This window comes from Saimiri boliviensis, chromosome 2, assembly GCF_048565385.1.
Source record: "Saimiri boliviensis isolate mSaiBol1 chromosome 2, mSaiBol1.pri, whole genome shotgun sequence".
Classification (NCBI taxonomy): domain Eukaryota; kingdom Metazoa; phylum Chordata; class Mammalia; order Primates; family Cebidae; genus Saimiri; species Saimiri boliviensis.
In genome coordinates, this window is record NC_133450.1 from 54,399,220 (window position 1) to 54,418,440 (window position 19,221).

The window sequence follows — 19,221 nt, forward strand, 5'->3', positions numbered from 1 at the left end:
CGTCATCTACATTAGGTACTTCTCCTAATGCTATCCCACCCCTAACCCCCTACCCCTTTACAAGCCCTGGTGTATGATGTTCCCCTCCCTGTGTCCATGTATTCTCATGGTTCAACTCCAACTTATGAGTAAGAACACTCGGTGTTTGATTTTCTGCTCTTGTGTCAGTTTACTGAGAATGATGGTTTCCAGCTTCATCCATGTTTCTGCAAAGGACATAAACTCATCATTTTTTTATGGCTGCATAGTATTCCATGGTGTATATGTGCCACATTTTCTTTATCCAATCTATCATTGATGGGCATTTGGGTTGGTTCCAAGTCTTTGCTATTGTGAACAGTGCTGCAATAAACATATATGTGTATGTGTCTTTATAGTAGAATGATTTATAATCCTTTGGGTATATACCCTGTAATGTGATTGCTAGATCAAATGGTATTTCTATTTCTAGATCCTTGAGGAATTGCCACACTGTATTCCACAATGGTTGAACTAATTTACACTCCCACCAACAGTGTAAAAGCATTCCTATTTCTCCATATCCTTTCCAGTTTTTAATGATTGCCATTCTAACTGATATGAGATGGTATCTCATTGTGGTTTTGATTTGCATTTCTCTAATGACCAGTGATAATGAGCTTTTTTTCATATGTTTATTGTGCAGTTTTGAGTGAGTTTCTTAATCCTGAGTTCTAATTTGATTGCACTGTGGTCTGAGAGACTGTTTGTTATAACTTTCATTCTTTTGCATTTGCTGAAGAGTGTTTTACTTCCAATTATGTGGTCAATATGTGCCATGTGGTGCTGACAAGAATGTATATTCTGTTGATTTGGGGTGGAGAGTTCTGTAGATGTCTGTTAGGTCTGCTTGGTCCAGAGCTGAGTTCAAGTCCTGGATATCCTTGTTAATTTTCTGTCTTGTTGATCTGTTAATATTGGCAGTGGGGTGTTAAAGTCTCCCACTATTATTGTGTGGTAGTCTAAGTATCTTTGTAAGTCTCTAAGAACTTGCTTTATGAATTTGGGTGCTCCTGTATTGGGTACATACGTATTTAGGATAGTTAGCCTTTCCTGTTGCATTGATCCCTTTACTATTATGTAGTGCCATTCTTGGTCTCTTTTGATCTTTGTTGGTTTAAAGTCTGTTTTATCAGAAAGTAGGATTGCAACCCCTGTTTTTGTTTTTTTTTTTTTTTGCTTCTTAAATATTCCTCCATCCTTTTATTTTGAGCCTATGTGTGTCATTGCACGTGGGATGGGTCTTCTGAATACAGCACACTGATGGGTCTTGACTCTGTATCTAATTTGGCTGTCTGTGTCTTTTAATTGGGGCATTTAGACACTTTACCTTTAATGTTAATATCGTTATGTGAGGATTTGATGCTGCCATTATGATGCTAGCTGGTTATTTTGCTTATTAGTTGTTGTAGTTTCTTCATATTGTTGATGGTCTTTACAATTTTGTATGTTTTTGCAGTGGGTGGTACCAGTTGTTCCTTTCCCTGTTTAGTGCTTCCTTCAGGAGCTTTCGTAAGGCAGGCCTGGTGATGACAAAATCTCTCAGCGTTTGTTAGTCTGTAAAGGATTTTATTTCTCCTTCATTTATGAAGCTTAGTTTGGCTGTACATGACATTCTGGGTTGAAAATTCTTTTCTTTAAGAATGTTGAATATTGGTCCCTCTCTCTTCTGCCTTATAGGGTTTCTGCAGAGAGCTCTGCTGTTAGTCTTACGGGCTTCTATTTGTGGGTAACCCAGCCTTTCTCTCTGGCTGCTTTTAACATTTTTTCCTTCATTTCAACCTTGGTGAATTTGACGATTATGTTTCTTGGGGTTGCTGTTCTCAAGAAATATCTCTGTGGTATTCTCTGTATTTCCTGAATTTGAGTGTTAGCCTGCCTTGCTAGGTTGGGGAAGTTCTCCTGGATAATATCCTGAAGAGTGTTTTTCAACTTGGTTTCATTCTCCCTGTCACTTTCAGATACACCAATCAAATGTAGATTTGGTCTTTTCACATATTCTCATATTTCTTGGTGGCTTTGTTTCTTTTCACTCTTTTTTTCTCTGATCTTGTCTTCTTGCTTTATTTCATTAAGTTGATCTTCAATCTCTGATATCCTTTCTTCCATTTGATCAATTCAGCTATTGATACTTGTGTATGCTTCACGAATTTCTTGTGCTGTATTTTTCAGCTCTCTCAGGTCATTTATGTTCTTCTCTAAGCTGGTTATTCTAGTTACCAGTTCCTCTAACCTTTTTCCTAGTTGTTAGCTTCCTTGTATTGTGTTAGAACATGCTCCTTTACTGTGGAGAAGTTTGTTATTACCCCCCTCTGAAGCCTACTTTTGTCAATTCATCAAACTCATTCTTCATCCAGTTTTGTTCCCTTGCTGGTGAGGAGTTGTGATCCTTCAGAGGAGAAGAGGTATTCTGGTTTTTGGAATTTTCTGCCTTTTTTTTTGCTGGTTTCTCCCCATCTTTGTAGATGTATCCACCTTTAGTCTTTGATGTTGGGGTATCCGAATTAATGTCCTGTTTGCTGATGTTGATACTGTTCCTTTTTTTTTTTTTTTTGTTAGTTTTCCTTCTAACAGTCAGGCCCCTCTGCTGCAGGTATGCTGGAGTTTGCCGGAGGTTCACTCCAGACCCTGTTTGCCTGGGTATCACTGGCTGAGGCTGCAGAACAGCAAAGATTGCTGCCTGTTCTTTACCCTGGAAGCTTTGTCCCAAAAGGGCATGTGCCAGATGCCAGCTAGAGCTTTCCTCTATGAGGTGTCTGTCAGGCCCTGCTGGGTGGTATCTCCCAGTTAGGATACACAGGGGTCAGGGACCCACTTGAGGAGGCAGTCTGTCACTTATCAGAGCTCAATTACTGTGCTGGGAGATTTGCTGCTCTCTTCAGAGCTGCCAGGCAGGGACATTTAAGTCTGCTGAAACTGCATCCACAATCACCCCTTCCCCCAAGTGCTCTGTCCCAGGGAGGTGGGGTTTTATCTAAAAGTTCTTGACTGGGGATGCTGCCTTTTTTTTTTCAGATATACCCTGTGCAGAGAGTAGGGAATCTAGAGTGGCAGTCTGGCCATAGCAGCCTTGCTGAGCTCCAGTGGGCTCCACCCAGTTCCAACTTCCCAGTGGCTTTGTTCACACTGTGAGTGTACAACCACCTACTCAAATCTCAACAATGGTGGGTACCCCTCCCCCAACCAAGCTCTAGCATCGCACGTCAAGCTCAGACTGCTGTGCTAGCAGTGAGAATTTGAAGCCAGTGGATCATAGCTTGCTGGGCTCAGTGGGGGTGGGACCTACTGCTTGGCTCCCTGGCTTCAGTCCCCTTTCTAGGGGACTGAATGGTTCTGTCTTGCTGGCATTCCAGGCACTTTTGGAGTATGAAAAAGAAAACTCCTGTGGCTCAGTTTTGTGCTGGAAACCCTGGGCCCTGGTGATGTAGCTACTGCAGGAAATCTCCTGATCTGCTGGTTGCAAAGACTGTGGGAAAAGTGCAGTAACTGGGCCAGAGTGCACAGTACAGTCCCTAATGGCTTCCCTTGGCTAGGAGAGTGATTTTCATGTCCTCTTGTGCTTCCTGGGTGAGGCGACTTCCCTCCCTCCTTCCTTCCTTCCTTCTTTTTTTTCTCCCTTCCTTCCTTCCTTTTTTCCTTCCTTCTTCTTTCCTTTCCGTCCTTTCTTCCTTCTTTCTTATTTCTGTAAATGGAACTCACCAGCTGTCTCCCAATGCAGAAATGTGCACATTTGTCATATTCTATCTACCATTTGAATGGCTTTTATATTTGGGGAAATTTCTACATTTTGAGTAACCCCTTCTCACCCACGTAGAAATCAAACTTAAATTCCTCACCCTCGTTTGCAGCTAGGATGCAGGCATACTGACTAGATATCCTTGTGCAAGACTAAATTTGGAAGTGAGCAGTGTGAATAAGCAAGCTCTGCATGAGACTTCTGTCCTGTTGGCAGAGCTTTTAGGCACAGGGTGGTTCAAGGCCTAATGCAGAAATGGTATCACTGGCATTAGCAGTTTTAGTAAAATCAAATTGCTGGTATTTTGGGCTCAACAGCAGCAGCAGCATTTGGTATCATTTACTAAAATAAGGAGCACCGGTGACAAATTCCTGATTTGGATAGTTTTGTGGCATGTTATGGGCATTGTTTCTGAGAGCTGAGCCTTGAATATTTCTCCAGCCATCCTAATAATTCTGTGATTTACTTAATGTTTTTTAATAAATCAGTTTTTGCTTAAATCAGCCAGAATTAAAGTTACTGTTTGCAACCACGAACACTAATTGACACAGGAATTGTCCTCAGCTTCCCCCTCAGCCAACAGAATTTACAGAACTTGACTTTTCTTGATCCTTACTTATATTTTCTTAGTAGGCCACATCATCTGTTACTTAGATTACTTTGGCACTGTCCTATTTGGCCACCTACCTCTAGTTTTGACCTCTCTGCTGTAGTAGCCAGAGCAATCTTTCTTTCTAAAATGCAAATCTCAACCTATCACTCTCAGGTTCAAGGTCTGTCATTGGCTCCCAAATGCCCTCTAGATGAAGTCTAGGATCAAGTTCAAATTCTTTCTTATAGGCTATCAAGATCTATTCCTGGTTGACTTTTCTAGCTCATTTTTCCAGCCTGCTTCTCACATCTATGTTGCAATTAGCTTTTTGGCTTATGGTGGACCAGCAGCAATGGGATCCCTCGGGATTCTGTTAGAAATGCAGAATCTGACTTACTGAAGTCAGATTTACTGAATCAAATCAGCATTTTAACAAGATTATTAGGGGATTCATTTGCATATTGAGGTTTGGGTAGTGCGGTTTTATAGCAATGTCCTCTCTTTCCCTCCAGGGCTTTTACTTCCTTTCTTTAAAGGAACTATCTGCTTCCTCTCTTTCCTTGTGCAAGACTAAATTTGGAAGTGAGCAATGTGAATAAGCAAGCTCTGCATGAGACTCTGTCCTGTTGGCAGAGCTTTCAGGAACAGGGTGGTTCAAGACCTAATGCACAAATGGTATCAGTGGCATTAGCAGTTTTAGCAAAACCAAATTACTGATATTTTGGACTCAACAGCAGCAGCAGCATTTGGTATCATTTATCATTCTGCTTCCTCTCTTTGAAGGAACTGTCTTCCTCTTCTTTATATGCCTAACACCATTCTGCAGGACTCAGTCCCGTATCCAGGAAAATTTTTTGACTGGTGAAGGCTGCAACTACAATTTTACTCCTTTTTCTTTCCTACTAAACTGAAGTTTTCTAACCTGATTGTACTTTAGACTTAATCTGATAATTAAAAAATTACTGGCTGGATACAGTGGCTAATGCCTGTAGTCCCAGCATTTTGGGAGGCCAACGTGGGTGGATTGCTTGAGGTCAGGAGTTGAAGACCAGCCTGGCCAACATGATAAAACCCCATCTCTACTAAAAATACAAAAATTAGCTGGACGTGGTGATGCATGCCTGTAATCCCAGCTACTAGGGAGGCTGAGGCGTAAGAATCGCTTGAACCTGGAAGGCAGCGGTTATAGTGAGCCAAGATTGCATTACTGAACCTCAGCCTGGGCAACAGTGAGACCGTCTCAAGAAACAAAAATACTGATTCCTAGGTCCTGACCCTGGAGATTTTAGTTTTAACTGGTTTGGGTAAGGCCTAGAAACTGGCATTTTAAAAAAGTATCCCAGATAATTATGATGTGGAGCCAAATTCAGAACCACTGCATTAGACTTCAAGCTTCCTTAGGACAGGGATTGTGTCAGATTTGCTTTTGTTTCCCCAGAGCCTACCACAGTGTCAGGTATGAACACTATACTGGTAAATGACTATTGTCCCCAATTTCTCAGGGATATGGAATCAGATTTGTGTTGTACACAGCATTCTACTTTATATTCTAACCCCTCTCACATGTTAGCATCTGAGCAGCCCATCCTTCTCATCAAAACAGAGCCACTTCTTGAGGAAAGAACTTAGGTTGGCATTAAAATGTGTCTCTAATCACTCTTGTGTTTTGTTCTTGAACCAGTTTGATACTGATATAGTGAAGCAGCTTTGTTAATTAGGTGTTGATAGGCACATTGTTTTGAAACGTTGTCTCTATATACCAGTTCCACAGAGCAAAGCCACTATCTCTTTGTTTATAAACTTCTCGTGTCCTGAGAATTCAAAATAGCGAGAAAGTTGATGAGATCAATGCAACTATAATGAGTAGGTTCTCTAAAAATTAACTAGTTTTCTGGGAAGTTAAAAATACATTTGGGAATAATTTTAATTATACCCAGTTTTCTTACATTTAAAATGACTTCTTTTAAAAAAACTCTCAATATCTTATATTTATACAGTGCTTTACATATTATAATTATGAAAACTCAACTTTTATTAAATATCTTTTATTGGTTATCAATTGTGTGTAATGTTATAGAAAAGAAATATTATAATTGATAGGATTCTTTCTATCCCCAAGGAGTTTACAATTTATAGCAAGATGGCAAAAATACCTCAAAAAGCCCCTGAACTAGGTCTCATGAAAAAGACAATTTAAGCATACGTAGATAGCTGTAAGGAATGACAACATACGGCTTACAGACACCACAAAAACATGCTTTCCAGGGCACATTCCTTGTTTACTGTTGTAGCAGGACTGAGGAGGGAGACAAAAGGCACTCGCTGTAGCTACTAGATTTCCAAAATCCAAATCTTGTTTCAAAGAATCCTACGTTCCATTCAATAATTTTCTTTCTTAAATCTTACATCATAAAAGTTCAGTAGGTTTGTCAGGACCTGGGAGAGTGTGGGGCAGAAAAAGCAACATCCCCTTCTCATTGCAGCTCCACTCAGAGCCACGACCTGGTCATCAAGTCACCTCTCCTGTTCCAAAAATGAGAAAAACAACACATAACTGTTTAAGCTTCAAAAGCTTGATAATAGGGCCAGCAATTTAAGTTTTCATTTACTTAAAGTTTTTAATCATTCCAAGTAAGACAGACCAAACCCCCAATTGCTTAGGGGAGCCCTGATACCATGTCAATTAGCAGGACTTCTAGGACATCAAACTACTCTTAACTTTCTCTATGACAAGTTAGTCATGAAGATTAATTTTCTTCTTTTTGTAAGTCCTTGTAATTGATATCTTACATTTTGGGGATTTCTGCATAGGCTGTATGCTTGTGGTTTTGAATGGTTTGTACAAAGCATGCTGGTATATTCAGGGACTGAGTGTGGGATGACCTAAATATTTCCATATTGTATTAGTTAAACTAACTAGATAGTTCAGTTGATTTGGAATAGACAGGACTACCTACTGATTGACATCTATTGATTGATGGATAGAATTAACTAAATATAAAGATAATAGGTGAGCAATACTATGCGGGTCTACATAACTTAGGTGCTGTCACTTAGTACACAAATCTTGAAGCATAACTTGAAAAGTCAGAGAATACAAATTAATATTGTTATTGCATTTATAAAATTAAATCTAGTACAATAGCCAGATTCTTGAACATTATCTTAGCCCCAAATTTTGGAGCTGACTTACTCTATAAATATTAGAAAAAGACACTTAAGATGCCTTAATAATTAAAACACTGAAGTAGAAATGTCTTTTTACTTTAACATGGATATAACAAGATGAGTGCCTTGTCATCTCCATATTAAGTTTTATTCATACCAGTTAAATAATTTAGTTGTTACTAAATAATGAGGGAGCTCTGTCCAAATGTCTGTTTGTTAGAAGATTCTGCGACAGAAAATTCAAATCCATAAATATTATTGATATTTGGCAACTGATATTCCTAGCTTCAAAAATCAAAAGTTTTAGCTGGACATGGTGGTGTGTGCCTGTAGTCTCAGGTACTCCAGAGGCTGAGGCAAGAGGTATGATAGAGCCCAGCAATTTGAGACTGCAGTGAGCCAAGGTTGTGCCACTGTACTTCAGCTTGGGTGACAGAGTAAGACCCCGACTCTTAAAACAAAAACAAAAACAAAACCATCAAAGGTTAGGAATCATATGTACCACCTCAACCCACTATAATGACTATACTGTAATTAAAAAAAGAAAAATAACAAGTTTTGGCAAGAATGTGGGGAAACTAAAACCTTCATACATTGCTGGAATATAACATGGTACAAATTGAAAGTTTTATGATTTCTCAAAAAGGTAAACATAAAATTACAGTTTGACCTGGTAGTTCCACCCTTGGGTATATACCTACAATAACTGAAAACAAGGACTGACACAAATACTTATATACAAATGTTAATAGTAGCTTTATTCACAATAGTCAAAAGGTGGAAACAAGACAACAGATGGCTGGATTTTAAAATTATGGTATATACAGTAAAATATAATTTAGTTGTAAAAAGAGAATGAAGTTCTGATACTTGTAACAACATGGATGAACCTCGAAAACATTTTGCTGAGTGACGTAAGTCAGACACAAAAGGGTAAATACAGTATAATTTCACATATGTGATATCTAGAATAGGTAAATTCGTAGAGACAGAAAGTAGACTGGATATTACTAGGGACTGGGGGAGGAGGAATAGGGAGTTACTACTTAATGGGCACAAAGTTTGTCCTTAGGGTGATGAAAAATTTTGGAAATAGATGGTGGTGATGGTTGTACAATGTCATGAATATGGTTAATTCCACTGAAATGTTCACTAAAAATGGTGAAAATGGTAAATCTTATGTTACACATATTTTTTCCACAATAAGAAATGAGTAAAAATGGTCATAGGCGGGCGCAGTGGCTCATGCCTATAATCCAAGCACTTTGGGAGGTCAAGATGGGTGGATCACTTGGAGCCAGGAGTTTGAGACCAAGACTGGCCCACATGGTGAAACCCTGTCTCTAGTAAAAATACAAAAAAATTAGCTGGGCATGGTGGTGTACACCTATAGTCCCAGCTACTTGGAAGGCTGAGGCACGAGAATCACTTGAACCCAGGAGGTGGAGTTTACAGTGAACCTAGATTGTGCCGCTGCACTCTGCAAGACTCTGTCTCAAAAAAAGAGAATCACATTTGCAACATGATCTTGCAAATTGCTTGGTTTCTTGCAGCCCTTTTATTGCTCAGAGATCTAACTATAGTCCAGCTTAGGTATCTCTCTAATACAGGGACTACAGCATACGAAAGCAAAAGGTATATCTCTAGTGGTATAATTGACAGAGTGCATGTTTGTTTAAGAATCTAGAATTTAAATTTAGGCTCCTGAATTTAGGTTTTGTGTCCTTTCTGCAGAAGAATCCTCGCTAAATGTTGACTCAAACAGAGCAAAAATGGACTTCTTGAAGACCTTTTTGAAGTTCTCCCCAATAAATAAGTAAAGTGTGGGAGAAAAGATAGTATTGAAGGAAGTGGTTAGCACTGTAAGTATCAGAGTCAACTCTAAAAGTAGTGACTGGTTCTTAATGAGAATTAAGCCTTGGTATATATGGTAGGGCATCCAGCACACAAAGAAAGAGACAATAGCAGTCATCATAACTTTGAAGGGCTTGCTGGATTTAAACAGGCCCCTCTCTTTCACCTTGCTGGCTACTCTTTCATAACAAAAGATGATGATGAAGAAAGGCAGAAGAAAGCCCAGCAAGAAGCGGCTGATGTAAAAGGCTGCATGAATCCATTGCCTTAATGTTTGCATCTCCTTGCTTTCCCAGTTAGTAGACACAGCATAGTTATTTCGGCAAGTCACCTTTCCTTTATGGTCATGATGTGTCTCTCTGAAAATCAAATAGGGGATGCTGAGGGCAGCTGCTGAGATCCAGACTCCCAGAATGATGCTGGAAGCCCAACGTGGGGTTCGGTGCTGCTGGGACCACACTGGGTGAAGAGTGAGCAGGTAACGATCAAGACTGATGGCCGAAAGAAAGAAAACAGAGGTGAACATCCCCAGAGACAAAATGCTGTTGAAGACCTTGCACAAGGCAGTTCCAAAGTTCCAGTGATTGTCTTGAACTTGGGAGATGGCTATAAATGGTATAATCAATGTTGAAATAAAATATGAGAGAATGAGATGAAAAAATAAGAGAGTATTGACAGTCTGTTTCATCTTGTATCTTAGCACCCATAGATAGAGGCCATTGGTGATGGTGCCAATTATTGTTGAAATGAACAAAGTAACGGCAATAATCATTTTTGATGCAGGGGCTAGAAACTGAGTACTGTTTCTTACTAAAGTAGAGGCATCGATCAGGTAATCAGTAGAGTTGATCAGATCCATAATGACCTGTGAAGTGAGAAACAGTGAAAATAACAAGAAAAAGTTAAATGTAAAAATTTAAAAAGTAATTTTTTACATAGTGATAGTTCTAGTCCAAATGATAATATTTTAACAGTGGTAAGCAAAATATTTCTGCAAATCAAATATTTTTCTAAGGTCTACACTTTTATGTTTTAATGAAGAATTAAGACCAGATGAATCTGAGCACCAAAAGTAGAAATATACAGACCAAATAAATGTGAAAAAGAAGTAAATGTTGGAACATTTTGACAATTGTTCAAAAATTAGGTAGTTAAAAGTCTATTTATTTTTCTGAGATAGTGTCTTACTCTGTGTCCCAGGCTGGAGTGCAGTGGAGTGATCACAGCTCACTCAGCCTCAACCTCCTGAGCTCAAGGAATCTTCCTCCCTCAGCCTCCCAAGGAGTTGGGACTACAGGTGCACACTACGAGGCCCCACTAATTTTTTTGTCTTTTTTTTTTTTGTAGAGACGGGGTCTCACTGTGTTGCCCAAGCTGGTCTTGAACTTCTGGATTCAAGCAATTCTCCCACTTGGCGTCAAAAAGTGTTGGGATTACAGGTATGAGTCACCGCATGTGGCCAAAAATCTTCTACTTGAACATTAACCAGAAGTCTGACCCTTTTTGATAGGCAAAACTTCTTGAATAAGGCAATGTAGAATAAGTCTTATTTGACTTGGTGAGGACAAAAGTTGCTAAATGAAATGAACTCGAATAACAAAAATAATAGCAGTGTTGCAAATTAACAGTCAAGGGCTCTATAATTAGATTTCCCTCATGAATTAATTATATATAGTAACTACCATTATCTAGTATTCCAATATTCAGCACATAACAGTAAGAACTACCATTCATATGTGAGCCCTAAGCTACCATAAGATTGTGAAGTGCCTCATCAACGAAAAAGGGAAGTGTATTGTAAGATGTAGTAATTTTTTTTTTTTTTTTGAGACAGAGTCTCGCTCTGTCACCCAGGCTGGAGTGCAGTGGCATGATCTCAGCTTACTGCAACCTCTGCTTCCTGGGTTCAAGCAATTCTCCTGCTTCAGTCTCCTGAGTAGCTGTGATTACAGGCACTTGCCACCACACCCAGTGAATTTTTGTATTTTTGGTAGAGACAGGGTTTCACTGTGTTGGCCAGGCTGGTCTCAAACTCCTGACTTCAGGTGATCCACTTGCCTCAGCCTTCCAAAGTGCTGGATTATAGGCATGAGCCACCGCATCTGGCCAGATGTAGTAATATTAACAGTTCACTGTTACTTCAGGAGGGGGCAAAAGGGAGAAAAGTCACCAAACTCATATTTATCCAGTATCTGTGGTATGCCAGGAGCTTTCTATAGAAATCATTTGTTTTTCCTTGCAAAGGCTACAAAGCAAATCTTTAAACACAGGGGAAAGTGAGGTTTTGTAGGGTTATGTGTCTTATCCATCAATATTTCTTACCATCCCTCCTTTGTACCAGGTGGGAAACTACTACTATTTTATATTACTTCTTTGAAACTTGGCAATTCATATGTAGTGTTTTTAATAATGCTCCATGAATCAGAGTGTTTGATTATCTAAAGTATCCAATTTCTTGAATAATGCATACCATGATATCAAAAATATAAACTTGAGAAAATTTTGGAAAATAGCTATTATAACAGTCATATCAGCAGATTGGTTTTAGATAAACTGGATAAAGCAATGGAAATTACTAATGATGCTTTTTCCCCCACTAAACAAAAACACTCTGAGAACATTTACAGAGAAGTAAAATAATTGCAATTTATTTCATTTTAATTTTTTTTTTTTTTTAGAGACGGTCTCTCTTTGTCACCCAGGCTGGAGTGCAGTGGCACGATCCTAGCTCATTGCAGCCTGGAATTCCTGGGCTTCATCAGTCCTCCTACTTCAGCCTCCAGATAGCTGGGATCACAGGTGTATAACACTACATTTGGCTAATTTTAAATTTTTTTGTAGAGAAAAGGGTCTCGCTGTGATGCCCAGGCTGGTTTCAAACTCCTGGCCTCAAGTGATCCTCCCACCTCAGCCTCCCGAAATGCTAGGGTTAGAAGCATGATCTGCTTTGCCCAGCCATAACTGCTATTTAAAATGACAACTTCCTAAGTTAATTCTACCTTCTAAGGGAGTTGCAAACTATTTCTCTAAAGTAGAAAAATGATTCTACAGGAAAATACCTTAATAGTCTTCTTCAGGAATAAAAAGTGGAGTCTACAGGGTATGAAATGGATAGGCAGTGACAAATGAAAGAATGAAAACTCGAGAGAGAGGCTAGGCGAGGGCCCTGGGACTTTAAGAAGAGGGTGGAAGAATGAGGATGATTTTAAGACAGCTAGCACAGAAAAGACTCAGCAGGAGGTTAGGAGCTCTAAAGAGGAGAAAGGGTCAATTTTAAAATAGAAATGTCTAATAATTATAATCTATTTGCTATGCTTTGATATGGTATAATGTCCCTTTTCCCCATTAACCCATAGCTGTCTTGTGTTGGTGGTGGTTTTGGGGAATCAAAGTCACTGTGGTGTTTTTATCCACAGAGTTTGTGTGTAGAGGTGTGTCTGTGATCAGTGTATGTGTATCTTGATGTATTTGTGTGATCTCTGTGTATGTATGTGTCTGTGGTCTTTGTTTTTCTGTGGAATGTGTCTATGTGTAGTGTTTGTGTGTCTGTGTTGTGTGTGTGTGGTCTCTTTATGTATGTGCATATGAAAAACTAGGTACCTGAATTATGGGAAAGATTTTTTTTTCAACTGTGCATCTGAGCTCTAGAAGGATATCTGAAAGTAATGTAGAACATGGGCAAAATCATAGTAAAACTTTTCTGATCAACATTGGTAGTGATTCTGAATATCATATAAAGTTTCCTGGGAATTCTGATTTATTGCACATAACCAGGAAATTTCTTCATCCTTAAACACCTTTAAAATGGTTGTAAAGTACTTGAGAATAAATAAATGGGGCAGATTTCAGACTCTGGCATCTCACAGACCTGGGTTTGTATCCTACCTCCACCACTTACCAGCTCTGCAAGTTTAGACTTAACTCTTTAAGACTTTTTCTCCTGCTAAGCTCCTCAGTTTTTATGAGAACGAAATGAGATAATGTATATAAATTACTTAGCTTTCTTCAGGGTACATATTATGTACTCAATAATTTTTCTACCTATTATTTTGTTCAACTTGTTATGTTAAGTCCAGTAACAGCCTCATTTCCCCCCTTTTAATGCTGCAGGCTACATTTCTTTCCTCCCTAAAGCATCTGTAATGAATTCTCAAGTACCTCCAGGAATTTCTGAAAAAATCTAAATGTCCGTCTATTTCGTCAAAGCTCTCCAATTTATAGTTATTTTTGTGGCTTTGATGTAATGGTACCTTTGGCACAAAGGGCTTTCAGGAAGACCCCACGTCCAATAGAAAACACTAAGCTGCTCATGCAGGAGAAGGCCACAGGAGCCTCGGGAAGCTGAAGTACAATGTGCCTAGAGGATCAATTCAGATGATAGTGCTAGGATAAACGTGCTAGCCCAAAGAAGCTTACCTTAAAGCTGTATCTTCGTGTCAGATTGGTCTTGAGCAGGCCAAAGTGACTCTACACCATCAATCTTCTCTCTAGGAACAGCCGTCAAAATCAGTGACACTGTGCCTTCATCTCATCTGTCTTCTTTCTTGCTGATGCTACTCCCCAAGCTTGAACTATTTAAATACTCAGTAAGGTCTTTTCCTCTTTTTGGTTCCTTTTTCTGTGGAATTTACTGCTATAGAGGTAGAGTTAGAGCAATAAGTACTTCTTCAAATAATTTCTCCATTTTGAGATACATTAAAAAAAACTTGTAAGTACAGTGGCTCACACCTGTAGTCCCAGTGCTTTGGGAGACCGAAGCAGGAGGATAAGTCGAGGCCAGGAGTTAGAGACCAAAATAAAAAAAAAATGGCCAGGGTTGGTGGTATACACCTGTAGCACTAGCTATGTGGGAGGAGAGGCTGAGATAAGAGAATCAGTTGACCCCAGAAGTTCGAGGCTGCAGTATGCTACGATCACAGTGGTGAATAGTTACCACATTCCAGCCTGGGCAACGGAGCAAGACCCTATTTCTAAAGGGACACACACACACACACACACACACACACACACACACACAGAATCGCATAAGCAAAGTCATTTCATTTTGAAGGTCAATAAGCTTGTTTCAGTTGTTAAACACTGATTTAAAAAATTCCCTTTATTGGATCATCTTGCCAGGCACCCACTCTGCCTCAACTCTAGGATATCTATTAGCATATGGATGGACGGTGTTGGGCACATAAGGAGGTGATAAATATCAGGCAGGGAACAGAATAGAATCTGTAAATGAGCTATCTAATCTTGCTGGAGAGAAAATACTTAGAAGGAAAAACTTAAATACTGAGTTTCACATTAAAGTGGAATTTATGAGGACAGGACAGAGATTTGGATTATTCAGTTTGGAATGATGAAGACTGACAGGCAGAATAATCTGCATTTGTATGATGGTTGTAGAATGGTTGGAAAAAACCAGAATTGGTTACTACATCCTAAAAGAGGATCTCATTATAAAAAAATCTTCCAACAAAGGTAATGCATTTATGAACAATTACTGACTGAGTTCTACATTTTCTATATTCCTCTCTCTAATTCATCTGTGAAATTTTTTTTAGATCCTCCTCTGTGCTGACTTCAGTGTCCTGATTGTTTTTCTGCTTGCTTTCCTCTTATCTCTTCATTACCAATAGAGAAAATACACCAGAACTGCTGTGTAGCTTCGGTGGTGACGAGTTTAGGAATCAAAACCATTACCCAGTCTTTGTTAGACTTAGAATTTTAAAGCTTTCACTGCTAGATTGCAGCCTTACTAAAAATAGGCTTAAATTTCAGTTCTTAATTCATTTGTGGCTTGTTAACTTCAGCCTAAGAACTGATCTTTGCAGGTTAAGGATGAGTTTTCAAATGTGCTACTGCATTTTAAAAGGGATTTTAAAAGGAATTTTGACAGGCTTTCATACTCTTGGGGTTAATTCACAGATTTGGAAGCAATTTGAGATATTATTTGGTCCAAACCCACTAATTCTGAAGATTAGCAAACTGAGACTCAGAGAGGTTAAATGAATTACAAAAGGTTTTCACCAAGAAAAACCAAGGGCTCCTTCTTATGCTAACTTATCAATTAAAAAAAAGAGAATTTGGACCAGGTTTTTCCTCTTCTCCCCTCACTCTATTTTTCTCAATTCTATGATTTCTAAAATTCATAAATAACAAATATATTAGGGACTAGTGCTTAACTTTTCTCCTCAAATATATGCTAGGGTTAGTACCACCATTAGATAGCCTAAAATTTGATTATTGTATAACTCTCCTCAGAAATACTCTTAATAGTGAGTATTTTCCTCCCATAGGTAATTAAACCAATGATATAAACAATGTTAGGAAATATACAGAGTGTATCTGAGGAAGTAATTCTCTTCTGTGGCTTTTGTAATGTGGCTTCTTTCAGTTTACTTCTCATATTTCAAATCAAGTCATGTGATTTCAAAAAAGAACTTATGGAAATGGAAACAGTTTTATGTTGTTTTGATATAACCACAGTTTGAAATACATAGAAATGCAGAAGCAGATGGTATTGCTGAATCAAATGTGTGAAAGCCTAGATGGTATTGCTGAATCAAATGTGTGAAACTCATAGATGCATATAATTTTTATAGTTGGATGAGACCAAGGAGTTAATTTCATCTAACTCTCATTTACAAATGGGATGTATGTCAGATGACTGCATTTGTATAGGTTACTTCTTTATGAATATAATTTGTCTGCTTATAAATATTGTACCTGTGTGACTGTCCTTAGTATACCTGAGTGTTTATGCTTGCAAAAGTATGTATGTTAATGTTCTGGAAAATTTTACCTGACAAGAAATCCAAGGGGCACTTCGGATTGGAGAAACACACTTTATTAGGCTGGCAGGCCCAGAAGGGTTCATACCCAAAAATCTGGACCCCGGCTAAGAAAAGTACACAATTTTTATAGGTACAGGGGCAGGGGAAGTAACTCAGAACTTTAGACAGCACAGCAGGTTTTAGACAATGCGGCAGTTTTCCCTAAGGCTTTTCCGTTAGTAAGCAATAAGCTGAGGTACAGAAGCAGAAAAAGGCATTTACTAGCAAAAACAGGGGCAGTTTTAAAATAGGGATAGTTGCTGAGTACGTGCTGATAAAATCCTGGGCAAAATTTTCCACTTCATTATTATTGCCTATTTTATTGTGTAAAGTGGCCTATAAAGTGTTCTTTCATTTTTGTTTGTTTTGTTTGTTTGTTTTATTGTTATTGTTTTTAAGAGACGATGTCTCTCTTTGTCATCCAGGATGGAGCATGGTGGAGTGCAGTCTTGCTCCTGTTACTGCAGTCTTGACCTCCCAGGCTCAAGCGATCTTGCCACTTCAGCCTCCCCAGTCACTGGGACTATAGGTGCATGCCACTGCACTGGGCTATTTTTTTATTTTTTATAGAGACCAGGTCTCACTATTTTGTCCAGGCTGATAGTGAACTCCTGGGCTCAAGCGATTTCCCCTGCTTTGGCCTCCCAAAGTGATGGGAGTACAGGCCTGAACCACTGCACCTCGCTAATATGTTTCACAAATAAATCTTTTAAAAGCGTACATGCCTTTAAAGAACTTAAAAAAATTTTTTTAGAACTATTTTTTCAGAATTTTGATCTTTTGGGATTTCAACATTTGGGATCATGGCCCAAACCCCTGTAGGTAAGGATTTAGCATAGTAGCTGGCACATGGTATGTATTAAGTAAATGATAGCTAATGCCAGGCAAGGTGTCAGAGCCCCGCCATGAAAAGTGATTGGCTTGTAAAACGAGGGTGATAAAAAAAATTTACCAACAACAGTATAGGTTTGAAAAGGAAATCTGTATTAGATGGAAAGAACACTGTAGCAGAGTATAGCAGGGACTTCAACAAGAGAGAACTGAGGGCGCTACAGGGGATTTTCTTTGGGGTTTTTATGGACCTTCAAGCAGGAGCTTAAGGGTAATTTGGATGATATGAACCACATAGGTCATGATACATAATTACATTTGCAGATATTTTGGTGCCTTAATGTCAATAAGAATTGCACAATGAGTTTTGACATGCATGCAGTCTGAAGGTGTACAGAAATTCGAGTTACTTATATGTTTTTGGGAAAGAAGCCTGGTACCAGATGCCAGCTTTAGACAGTAAGGATATGTAATTACTTCTGAATTCCTCAGAAAAGGAGTTTTGCCTCCAGATGGTCTGCTTGCTCACCACCAGGTGATCTTTGCTCTCCTCAGCTAATATTAGCATTATGTAAGTTATAGTAGAGAACGCCAGCAAGTCCAGCAGGCTAGAGTAAATCTCTGAGCAATGCAATTCAAGAAACGTTTATTGAGTATCTATTGTATGTAAGACAGTATTTGAGACTGGGGAAAATAAAATAAGTAATTCAAAATAATTGCCCTTAATGTCTGTAGTTATTAAAGATGATACCTGAACTCAATAGCTTAGGGATGTTGGGGAGAGCATATTCTGGGTCTTGGAAACAGAGTGCTTGAAGGCAAAGCTGAAGAGAGCAATGCTTCATTTGTCTGGCCTGGTTCTGTACTTTTCAAGGTCACTTCTTACCACCTTCCATATTCCAGCATAGTGACAGCCACAATGCAGGTGTCACTCCAGTGCATTCTAGACTGTTTGAAGTCACACTCACCTGGAAATTGTTAAAAACAATGCAAGGCATACCTGAGATTTCATTCATTCGTGCAATACTTACCAAGTAATTATTGTATTTGAAGTGCTATTCTTGCCACTGGGGATAGACAGTCAATGATAAGAGCTCTTTTCTTATGGAGTTTACATTCCAGTGGGGAGAACTGAGCATTAAACCAGTAAATAAACACATAAAGAAGAGAAACATCAGCTAGCACGACAGTGCTATGCAGAATATTAAAACACAGAAATGTGAGATCATCATGGTGGATGGGAGGCAGGACTAGATTGCAGCTCCAACTCAGATGGACAGAGCAGCGTGTGGAGGTTTGCATCATGGATTTTAACTCCAGAATGACTGGAAGAACAAAACAGGAATTCCAAGAGGACCCACAGACCCTCTGAAGGAAACAGACTGCTCCTGCAGGACCTGGGATACACCCCAAATACTGTGAGTGCCCAAACTGCGAAAGTGGGAAAGGGAGACCCTCCACTCTTGAACACACACCCCGACTGGGGAAAATGAACATTTAGTTTGCCGAGAAGTTTCACACCTTACCTGGAGCTGAGGCAGTTTAGAGAGCCATGGTAGAGGAGCAGAAAAGGTCCTGGGAACTCGCTGGTTCTCCAAGCAGGACTTTCCTGCCTGGTGCCACAAGGATCATTTTGGAAGCGCAGCAAGAGGTGTAGGGGTGGAGGGGTAGGGGGATAGGAGGTAGTTTGTAGGGGTCAGGGGTGGGAGGGCAGTGTGTTGGGGTGGGGACCCCACAGGGAGAAGGAAGCCTCCAGCTAAACTTGGAAATAATTGATTCTCATGCTGCTGGGAGGTGGGTAACCCAGGGCAAGTTTTCAAGCCCTGCTCGCTCTCTGCCTGGAAACAGACTCTCAGGGCTGTTAGGGATGGCACAGTGGGAGCGAGACTGGCCCTTTGGATTGTGTGGGAGCTGGGTGAGTCCTGTGACTGCCAGCTTTCTTTCACTTCCCTGACAACCTGCATAACACAGTAGAGGCAGCCATATTCCCTTTAGGTACACAACTCCATTGACCTGGGAACCTTGTCCCCATCTCCCACAGCAGCTGCAGCAAAACCTGCTCAAAGAGATTTTGAGCTCAGACATGTCTAGCCCTGCCCCGACCTGGGCACATACACCCTCCCAGGACTAAACCAGGAAGAAGTTGAATCACTGAATAGACCAATAACGAGTTCTAAAATTGAGGCAGCAATAGCCTA

General features: G+C 39.6%; 1 protein-coding gene and 1 long non-coding RNA gene across 2 annotated transcripts in view; one reads left to right on the top strand and one right to left on the bottom strand.

Annotated features, from left to right (window-relative positions):
* The window catches only part of LOC141582632 (uncharacterized), a 57,124-nt gene extending 46,242 nt beyond the window's left edge, over positions 1-10,882 (top strand). Inside the window, exons 3-4 of the long non-coding RNA XR_012515522.1 lie at positions 9,743-9,846; positions 10,716-10,882. This is a non-coding gene — a long non-coding RNA (uncharacterized LOC141582632). The remainder of the gene's footprint in view (positions 1-9,742; positions 9,847-10,715) is intronic.
* Positions 8,939-13,926, bottom strand: GPR33 (G protein-coupled receptor 33). Its single transcript, XM_003924222.3, has 2 exons — positions 13,785-13,926; positions 8,939-10,233 (listed from the first exon to the last, which is right to left on the bottom strand). The coding sequence occupies exon 2, from the start codon at positions 10,225-10,227 to the stop codon at positions 9,211-9,213; it is 1,017 nt and encodes a 338-aa protein (XP_003924271.1). The 5' UTR covers positions 10,228-10,233; positions 13,785-13,926; the 3' UTR covers positions 8,939-9,210.
* Between the last annotated feature and the right edge of the window lie 5,295 nt (positions 13,927-19,221).

Bases quoted from the DNA above. Each gene is read 5' to 3' on its own strand.
- GPR33 (XM_003924222.3), bottom strand. From the start codon at position 10,227: ATGGATCTGATCAACTCTACTGATTACCTGATCGATGCCTCTACTTTA.